The sequence below is a fragment of the Mus pahari genome, chromosome 23 (genome assembly GCF_900095145.1).
Source record: "Mus pahari chromosome 23, PAHARI_EIJ_v1.1, whole genome shotgun sequence".
In the NCBI taxonomy this organism is placed as follows: domain Eukaryota; kingdom Metazoa; phylum Chordata; class Mammalia; order Rodentia; family Muridae; genus Mus; species Mus pahari.
In genome coordinates this window covers 13,525,463-13,536,020 of record NC_034612.1, presented here as the reverse complement: position 1 = coordinate 13,536,020, position 10,558 = coordinate 13,525,463, and the positions used below count along the sequence as shown (strand labels likewise).

The 10,558-nt window shown below is 44.9% G+C and overlaps 1 protein-coding gene across 1 annotated transcript in view; it reads left to right on the top strand.

Moving 5' to 3' along the window:
- The window catches only part of Clip1 (CAP-Gly domain containing linker protein 1), an 80,884-nt gene that overhangs the window by 66,856 nt on the left and 3,470 nt on the right, over positions 1-10,558 (top strand). The window contains exons 20-24 of the mRNA XM_029533866.1: positions 1,888-1,940; positions 6,406-6,426; positions 9,158-9,275; positions 9,364-9,514; positions 10,066-10,115. Coding sequence (XP_029389726.1) covers positions 1,888-1,940; positions 6,406-6,426; positions 9,158-9,275; positions 9,364-9,514; positions 10,066-10,115 — 393 coding nt within the window. The remainder of the gene's footprint in view (positions 1-1,887; positions 1,941-6,405; positions 6,427-9,157; positions 9,276-9,363; positions 9,515-10,065; positions 10,116-10,558) is intronic.

Genomic DNA, 10,558 nt, shown 5'->3' with positions numbered 1-10,558 from the left:
CAGTCAGTGCTCTTAACCGCTGAGCCATCTCTCCAGCCGCTTGTATGAGTTCTTAGCTGCTCTAATTTCAGCAGTACTCCATGCTCCTCCTCCAGATTCTCCTGAGTAGATTTCTTTTTGAGATGGGGTCTTACTATGTATCTTAGACTGGTGTCAGACTCTCTATCTGCCGCCTCAGTCTCCTGAGTTTGGAGATTGTTGGCATAAACTAATATGCTTAGATACCCTAAATCATTAAATGTGGGTTGGCTTTTGATTTTTTTTTTTATATATATATAAACTGGTCTCAAGTTCCCAATCCTCACTCCTCTGCCCACTCAGTACTTGCTAGGGCTATGGGTTTATGCCATTATCCTTGATTTCCTGAGTATTATTTTAGAGCAAGTTTACAATTTTTTTCTTTTCCTTCCCATTTTTGATTTTGTTTTAGAACTGGTTTGCTATATTACCCAGGCTAAATAAATCCCCCTGCCTCAGCCTCCTGAATAAATGGAACTACAGGTCTATACTCATGTGCCTAGCTTAGGAAAAACTTTTATCTGAAAAAAAAGCACTATTATTCCTTATAAATTGAAATGTTATTTTAAAGTCAAACACGTCATATGCGTAGCTGGGCATGCTGGTGCGTGCCTGAGTCAACACTGAGGATGCTGAGTTTAAGATAAGCCTAAGCTTAGTAGCAAGACCGTATCTGAAAGAATAAAATAGATTTCGTTTATCAAGGAGGTTTCTTTAATCAGTCACTACTTCATCCCTGAAAAATTTCTTACCTTACTCTAGCCCTATAGTTTTGACAAAACTGCTAAGCCATATAAATGGAATTAAAGCAAGATAGAACCTTGTCTATAATCACAATAAATATAAATGGGTTAAAATATTCCAACTAAAAGAAGTTTTGGGGGTTTTTTTGTTTTGTTTTGTTGTTTTAATTAAAGTATAATTAACTATGTGCAGTCAACAAGTGACAAAGTTTACATTCGGAGACACAACGCAGTTGAAAGTAAGAGAATAGAAGATGATGTGTCATGTGACTAGCAACCAAAGGTTCCAGAACTGCCAGGGCTACACAGAGAAACAAACATAAATAAAATAGCCATGGTGGCTTATTTCCGTATCACAGCAGTGAGAGTCTTTACCTGCTGAGACATGTCACTGGCCTCGTTTGTGATCCTTTATGGAATAGTGACATCCGTATTTCATAATAAAATGAAAGGCCTGCAGAGATTTTGTGGTTTACAGATGACAAGTGTCTGGGCTGGGTTTGTGTTGAGTCACAGGTGCTCTGCAGCGAACAGGTAGCTTCATTTCTTGACTGCTGCAAGTTCTCAACGCTGACCCCTGAGATCTAAACAAAGCATCCAGGATGCTAAGGTTGGGAGCATCACTCAGTGGACGTTTACTTAAAGCCTGGAGTGCGCCGTTTAGGGGTGGGTGTGGCAACCTTAGCCCATATCCCCGCCATCTAGGAAACTCTAGGCCAGCTTAGACTACATGAAACTGTTTAAAAAGGAGCTGGATGTGGTTAGGCACACCTTTAATTCTAACATCTGAGAGGCAGAGGGAGTGGATCTGGCCTGGACAGTGAATTCCAGTCCAGCCAGGGTTACATGATGAGACCCTGTCTCAAAACAAACACACTGTTATATTATGTTCCAAGTGCCGTGATTTAACATATTGAATCCTCAGGCTTATCCAGAAGGGGGTAAACCCTCAGATAATAGTTAAAGGAGAAGCCACCCTTTTGGTGGTGACTTCTTGCTAACACACTGCTTGAGAGACAAGCAGTGGCATTTGCTGCCTTCGTGCGCTCAGGCCGTGTGAAGGAGCAGTGGATCTTTCTGCAGAAGACTGTCGACTGAAGCAACTCTCTCTGTTTTTGTTTTTCAGCTGGAAGAAGAACGATCTGTACTCAATAATCAGTTGTTAGAAATGAAAAAGAGGTAGGCTCTCTCTATGTGTATTGCTGTGTGTGTTTAACAAGGAAAGCTCCCGAATGTGGCATGTGTGCTAGCTTGTGGAAAACAGTCGACGTCTTTTATTCAGAAAATGACGTATTTTAGTGCTCATAGTTGGCAAGCTATGAAGGTCCATTTGTGCAGGTTTCAGATATTTAAAATTTTAAGCCATTTTCAATTGCATTTACTCAAAGGAGCTCTAAATTCTAGTTAGTAGCATAATACTAATGCTACTGCCCCATCTGAGAGATGAACAATAGTACAATTGCATATATAGTAATCACTTTAGATATGAATACTGATTTCACTTATGGGAAAGTTTGATTCTTTTCAGTAGTAAGCACTTTGTCTCTATTATTTATTATCTCTCCATAATATTATATAACTTTCCCACTACTTTTGAGAAGAGATAAATGTGATCCGTAGAAATTAAATATTGAGGCCAGGTCAGGGTAGGATATGCCTGCAATTCCAACACTCAGGAGGCTAAAAATGGAGATTTGAATCCAACCTGTGCTACTTAGCAAAAATCCAGTTTTAAAAAAATAAAATAGAAGCCAGGAATAGTGGTGCACACTATTTTAATCCTAGAACTCTGGAGGAAGAAGCAGGTGGATCTCTGATTTTGGGGCCAGCCTGGTCTACAGAGTGAGTTCCAGAAAAGCCAGATCTACACAGAGAAACCCTATCACAAACAGCAACCACCACAACAACATAAAATCTAAAATAATAAAGAGGAAAGAAATTAATACCCCAAAGTCTGATGCTTATACAGTCCCTTGACCTTTGCTCTGAGTCAAGAAGTTAGGCCTGGGGTGGTTCTGTGCCTCACTGCAAGCTAAAGGGATGTAGAGTAGACAGTAGTCCATCTTGCTTCAGAATTCTCCACAGATGTGGATGACAGCAGCAACAAGAACTTCAGCGCAGCTGGGCGTGGTGGCGCAGGCCTTTAATCCCAGCACTCGGGAGGCAGGGGCAGGCGGATTTCTGAGTTCGAGGCCAGCCTGGTCTACAGAGTGAGTTCCAGGACAGCCAGGGCTATGCCCTGTCTTGAAAAACAAACAAACAAACAAACAAAAAAAAAACTTGAGCGCACAGGCAGTAGAAGAGTAGAAGCAGGAGGGTAGAGAGTTCAAGGTTGTCCTGTTACTTTCAAATTCAGTGCTTGTGTGGGCTACCCGAGACAAAAACACAAAAATGGCCAGGCATAGGACTTTAACTCAGCACTTGGGAAACAGAGGCAAGAGGATCTCTGTGAGTTCAAGGCCAGCCTGGTCTACAAAGAGAGTTTTAGGCCAGCCAGGCTATATAGTGACACCCTGTCATTCATAAATAAATAAATAAATAAATAGCTAATTAAGTAATTAAAGTGGGGATAAGTAGATAACTCGGCAGTACAGAGCTTCCTTAACCTTCATAAGCTCCTGTGCTCATCCCCTCTCCAATTCAACCAAGCAAAACCACCTGTGATCCTTGGAGGTGAGAGTATCAGTAGTTCAAGGTCACCCTCAGTACCTGCCAAGGTTGAGGTCAGCCTGGACTACATGACACCCTGTGCTTTAAAGGCAGAAGAGAAATTTAGCCTATCCCCAAATGTTCAGCACGGGCAGAGGAGGCTTCCCAGACCCACTGATGTCTGATGGATGCGATTCGCTCTTGGGAATGCAGGGTTTTACTCGGCCTACAAACCATTTGGATTGAGCAGTGTGGACTGCTGTATTTTGGAGGATACGAGGCCTTGTCCAGGGGAGGCTTTTCCTTCTCTCTGGCTTTCATTAAGAAATTCTTAGATTCTCTGAGTTTCTCTGAGGTCCTTTCATTCTAGAGCACACAGAGTCTCACTACGGCCAGGTGTCCATAAACAGAACAAGGATGATGCCTTGTCCCTGTAGTTTTCTCAAAACAGGCTCGTGGCAGTATATAATCTCCTTACATTTACACAGTGCTCTTTAACTCACAAGTCCTTATAATCTCAAGTTCCGGTGGAAACTATGGTGGGGTGTGCGCTGTGTAAGGATGAAGCAGAAGCCCCCAGACCAGAACTTCACTAAGAACTCAGGATAGGTGCAGGCTGGAGGCCTGGAGTATCGAGTTTTTGTGTTCAGTTCCCCATGTACCTTTAGCCTCTTATCTATTACTGGTTTTTAGAAGATTTTATACTCCATAAGTTCTTTCTTATCATCGGACTGACTATATGTTTAGCCAAGTGTCTCTCAAAACTTCCTGCCAGTTTAAGCCAGGCTATCAGGGAGGCTGAGGTGAGAGGGTCGCAAGTTCAAGGACAGCCCTACCATGAGGTCTGTCTCCAAAAAGTTAACGTCCTGGAAGGTCTATGGGAGATCAGCCCCTTGCCAGCACGCGTGAAGCGCTAGTTTCGATCCCCAACGGCCACAACCAGAACTTTAGGATGGCTCCTGCTAATTCTGACGAACAGACACAAAGATGACAATTTTCCTGAAAGTGAAAAAGGTTGAAATTTAGTTTCCATATTTACACTGCTTTTCTCGCTACTCAGCTACTCAAGCCTCATGGACGTGTGTTTCTATTATGGAAGACTGAACTTGACTGTATTTTAAAATAGCAACAATTTAGACCCGGAAATGCCCCCCAAATGTCTGTTTGATAGAGACTCCTTTATAGATGTGTGCCTGTGGTTGTTAGCTATGCCGACTCTGCACAGAGGACTGAAGGTTTTAAGGGATCTTGCTATAAATACCTTCCCAATTCTTAAGTGATAAAAGCACACAAACTTCCGTGGTTGATGCAAGAGTCAACAGCCATGTGGATGGTTGAATTTAGAAGTGAAGGCAGAGAATGCCCACACTCCTCATGGTCATGATGAGGGCTTGCAGGATTCCCTGACGTCAGGTGAAGCCATCAGTGAGGTGGGAGCCCTAGCTCTAGCTCAGCATGAGACTCCAGCCTAGCTCATGGAAGGTTCTAGTTCCATATGGATTCTGACCCCAGCTCAGCGTGAGACCTCCAACCTAGCTCATGGAAGGTTCCAGTTCCTTATGGCTCCCAACCCTAGGATAATACTTCCATAGGAACTGAGGGGTCTCAAAACTGCCCTGGCCCAATGAATAAAGTTAAATAAATAAATTGTAAACTAAGGGCTGGTGAGATGGTGGCTTGCTTAGTGGGTAAGAGCACTTGCCACCAAGCTGAGTTCAATCCTCCAGACCCATATGGTATAGAAGGAAAGAACTGATTCTACTGAAAGTTGTTCCCTGACCTCCACATGCTTGTGCTATGGTATGCACATACACAATACACACACACACACACACATACACAAACCAAATAAGTAAATAAAATAACTTTTAAAATAAATTATAAACTAAGCTTGGTAGACTATGCCTGCAGTGCCAGCACTTGTGAGGTAGAAGTAGAAGGAGCAGAAGTTCAGGGTCATCTTCAACTCCACATCAAGTTTAAGGCTACAGGAGGCTGTTGTAAAGAAATCAATAGTGTTTGCTTTGGGGTTTGCTGTCTATAAGCATTGTGTTGTAAGCAATATGTACAGAAGGTTTTTCTCTGAATTTAAAGCTATAATCATTTGCAAAACTGGGTGACATTTGGGCACACATCTTTAAGAACAGGTTCCAACCATTAATCCCAGCATTAAGGAAGCAGAGGCAGGAGGATCTTTCTGAGTTCAAGTCAGCCTGCTCTACACAGTGAGTTTCAGGCCTGTCAGGATCACATAGTGAGACCTTGTCTTAACCAAACACAAGCAGGAGAGGGAGTTAAAGACAGGTTCTAGGGAATCTGACTCATAAGGCAGAGGTGTGACTGCGGGGACAGGAGGCATGTGCTCCTCCGTCGTGCCCAGGCTGATGCAACTTGCGGAACTAGCTTGGCTCCCTTTTTGCTCTGGGCTTTTTAATGTCAAAGAAGGGACAGCAAGGCCAGCGTTTTCTACGTGGATGGATGGGGGTCCACATTCACTGTGGTAATACAGAGTGCCAGCCCTTGAATGCCGGTACTGCCTCCCGTCCTGAAGCGGCCAGTGCTGCCTGCCCAGCCCGTCGCTCCCTGTGGGTTGGAACTGTCTGAGTGTCTCCGGGCTTGCGCTACTTCCCAATGCTCATCTCACCACCCTCTCTTTTCCCTTTCCTGCTCTTGCTTCCTTTGCTATATCTGTGTGTCTTTCATGGTAAGACTAAAGAAAGTCTATCCACGTTATAATAAATAAACCTCATATATTTTTAGTAAACCAAATTGTTGTATATATTTTTTGGCTGCCTTTGTCCCTCTGTGTCTTGCTTTTGTTTTGTAAAATATGCTCAGCAGTACACACACACACACACATACACACACATACACACACACCACACTTCCTTTTGATATCAGCAAAGAACTTGGGTGCAAATTTAATTCTCCTTATTGTATTTGCATTTCTCTTTATGTTTCTAATATTTGGTTCTTATTATCTTGCATTTTAAAGCTTGCCCAGTAACACTTTAAGGTATTTGCTTCCTTACTGGACTTTATTTCTTATGTAAGTAGTAAGAAAAGAATCTGAGCGGTGTGTTCCCACGGGGGAGGGACGAGAGTTTCTGGCCCCGACGCTTTCTTTCACATTGTTAGGTTCCTTTCTCAGTATTGGTAGTTTGAGCAATCCCTTCTCTAGCAGTTTCCTTCTCATACATCAGTAATGTTGACATAGATATTTTCATTCAGTGCATCTTGGTTTGTACAGAGGAATTAGGGCATAGAAATTGCCTAAGAATTGCCTAGGAAGCCGGCACTGAAGATCTGTCACAGATGAACTGCCAAGCCTGTGTGTCATGTCATCTGGTAGACCTCCTGCTGTCTTTCTTCCTCTTTCTCTTTCTCCATTTTTCTTAACATTTAGTGTGTGTGTGTGTGTGTGTGTGTGTGTGTGTGTGTGTGTGTGTGTGTACTTGCACATGTGTGCATGCATGCGTGCGTGCATATAGAGGGATCCTTACCCCACATGGACTCTCAGGATCAAACTCAAATCATCAGGCTTGGTGACAGTGACTTCACCACTGAGTCATCTCTTTCTTCAGCGTGTGTCCTTTGGTTGATTTGTATAGGAAATCTCCTGCCTCCATCTTTTTTAGCAAACTGTGTAGTTTGGGCTTGGGCTTAGACAGGATAAGCACAGTCAGGTTGGTGGCCTTTCTGCCTCTACCGGTGACTGCTCCTCCCAGTATTAAGTGCCATGGGATCTTAGCCATTTAGGTCTTTGGGCATAGGAGAATCCATATCTGTCTTCAGCAACCTCCAGTCGTGCTAACTTTTAGTTAAAACCTTTAAACTTGTTCTCAAATCTGAGTGGCAGTTAAAATAAGTGAAGTGCCAGAATTCATTTTTACCATAGAACAAAATACCAAATATGCTTCAGAAAAATGCAGTGAGCCCAAATTTCCTGTGTCTTTGGATAGCACTAGAGTCTTAACTTTTCACGTTGCAGAAATACCTGTTCATTCAGGAGCCCCACTTTAATTCAAACCCACCCAATCCTAGCACACACTCTGGACCTTAGGGACACCGATGCCCCCTCCTTCCCAGTGTTAACCAATTCAAAAGCATTTCTGTAAGGCCTCAGATTCTTTTCTTACTACTCATCATCCTGGAGTGTAAAAGTGTAAGCCACACAACGAGATAAATACAACACGTTTATTTTCATCTTTGTGTAGAATTTCAGTTTATCATAAACCATGAGAATTTTGTGATTCATGTGCCGGATACCTTGGGTCTCACTAAGTTGCCGTACCTCTGCCATCTCTAACTTGGACCTCCATTATCTATCCCTCCAGTGGATTTACAACAGACGAAATGGCACTTGTTCTGCATGCACTCCCCCACCCGCCACTTTCCGTAGAACTGGCAGGGACCTGATTGCGTTGACACAGGGTCTGAGATTGTGTGGCCTGAGCGCTAGCCGTAGACACTTTTCTCTCATTTTATTCTTCCCTAAAGTAATTTGGTGACACAAGGTCTATTTATTAAAAACAAAGAAACTGATTTTAAAGGCTGACTTTAGGTTTATAGAATTATAAGGTTTTCACAGCCAGTGCTGTTTCCCTAGTCAGCTGCCATGCTGTGTACATGTCACATAGCCACAAGATCACCGCTACTCAGCTCTCTGGTTTTCCACCACAGTCATTTTCCTCATCAGGATCCAGGCAAGGAAGTAGCATTGTGGGTGTGCGGTTCTGTCTCCTTAGTCTCTTCTGATCGGTAACAGTCCCTCACCAAGGATTATGGTTCACAGCACAACTTTAAATACACCCACACCACACGCGCACGCACACGCGTGCACGCGCACACACACACACACACACACACACACACACACACACACTTTTGCCGCTCTCCTTTGGGGCTGACTCCTTTGTGTCTTGCCCAACCTCCATGTGTCCTCACCTGAAACCCCCATCCTTCCCCCCCCCCCCCCCCGCTCCCCAGTGGACAGTTGTATTTTTCCAAAGGCCTCTCGCTCCCTCTAGTGAACCAGCAGAGAACAGGGGCTGCATTCCTGTAGAACTCCTCACGTTCCGTTTCACCTATGAAGAGCCACATTCTCTTCTGCCCTGGCCTTTCTGTGGTTCAATTACAGAAGCAGCCCAGTGGGCCGCTTCAGATTGAAAAAGCCATTAATTTTCAGTTTGAATAATAAAAATCCTTGCTGTTGTTTTGGCTCACACAATCTGAAAAACACAACCTCCAAACTTGCTAAAAAAAAAAAGTTACTGAAATTAGTGAGAACCAACGGATATTTCCAGCATAAAACTGCTCTGCATGTCATCTGTATAATTGCTTTGCATGTACATATTTTAATTGTCATTGCTTGGTAATTATTTATTCCAGAAGTAACAATATTCAACTATATAGTTAACTTGGGTTTTTTTGGGGGGGGAGGGTGCAACAATTATTTTTCTGAAATCTACATCTTCCGAATGTATTAACTTGTCTCTTTGAGTTCAAATGGACACAATGACATGCGGGCTCTGCATGCCTATGGGTATAAACTTTTCTCTCGCGCGCAGTAAGTAACATCTACAGGCATGACAGCCTCGCTCCCTATGCAACTCCCCTGTTACACCTCTCTCTCTCTTTTTTTTTAACAATAACTGAAGTCACTCTCCAGTCTGTTCTGGAACGGCTGCCCTGCTGACCGCTGCCCTAATTGATCTCTGGACCTGTTTAACTCTCTGGTTTTTTAGAGAATCCGAGTTCAGAAAAGACGCCGATGAAGAGAAAGCCTCCTTGCAGAAATCCATCAGCCTCACCAGTGCCTTGCTCACAGAGAAGGACGCGGAACTGGAGAAGCTGAGGAATGAGGTAGGGTGCTCTGGGAGGGTTAGATGGTCCCGCTGCGGCGGCATGCTCTGCCCCTCCTCCCGGCCTGAGCCCAGCATCTGCGTTGCAGGTCACAGTGCTCAGGGGAGAGAATGCCACCGCCAAGTCCCTGCACTCAGTTGTGCAGACCCTGGAGTCTGATAAGGTGAAGCTCGAGCTCAAGGTCAAAAACTTGGAACTTCAACTCAAGGAGAACAAGAGGCAGCTCAGCAGCTCCTCAGGTAAGGGGATGCCTGCCCGCCTGGGGCTCCGCCCGCCTGGGGCTCCTCATCCCACTCTCCTCCCATCGCCATCCAGCTCCACCTCCAGAGATCCTCTCCCAGTAGAGGTGCCCTTTTTTCCCATCTGCTGCCCTGTTGCGTGCCCCCACCTCTCCCAACACTTAGCCAAAGGGCTACTAGTCACAGGTGTGCTTGGGGTTGTCGTCTCACGCTGTGTGACACGTAAGACAGTATGTGACGCTGCCACCAAACAAGCAAACCACGAGGCCTCAAAGTGCAAAGCGTCAAGGAGACCAGAGGTCACCTCTGTGGGAGATGCTGGAGTATAGCCATAAACACCAGGCACTAGTGCCCCTAGGTGGCCATCCTGAGAGATGGCCCTGAAGGGACAGGGCCAGCATCTTCGAGACCCAGTAGTAGCCAGAGAGCAGGCAGGGACTTATCCCCACTCTCAGAGAGCGTGTCCCATGGCAGCGGGTCACTGCAGCAGCGAGGAGCTAGCTTGTTTTCCAGTGCTCCCTCTGATGCGCTTGTTCCTGTTTTCACACAAGGTAACACTGATGCTCAGGCCGAAGAGGATGAGAGAGCCCAGGAGAGTCAGGTAATGCTCTTCTATTAGCTTCTGCTGTCTGCATGCCCATTTCCCAGAGTCACTAGGTATCTGGAGTATAGTGCTGAGCGTTAAAGAGTACACAGTAAAAAGCCTTCTGGTCTCCGCTGCTCATTTCCCACAGGCTGACACTGTTCCCCGTGGCTCACCTGCTGCAGACATCTTGGGGTTTTGTTGTTTTTGTAGCTGCGGTGTGTGATAGCACATCCCTAGAGCTCTGCCGCTTGGAAGGCTGAGGTAGGCAGACCAGTGGAACCGTGGAGTCTGAGATCAGCCTGTGGGACACAGGAGCGCCCTGCCTCTCTCGCAAACACACTCCAGTACTCTTAAGTTTTGCCTTGTTTTTTGTTTTTCGAGACAGGGTTTCTCTGTGTAGCCCTGGCTGTCCTGGAACTCACTCTGTAGACCAGGCTGGCCTCGAACTCAGAAATCCG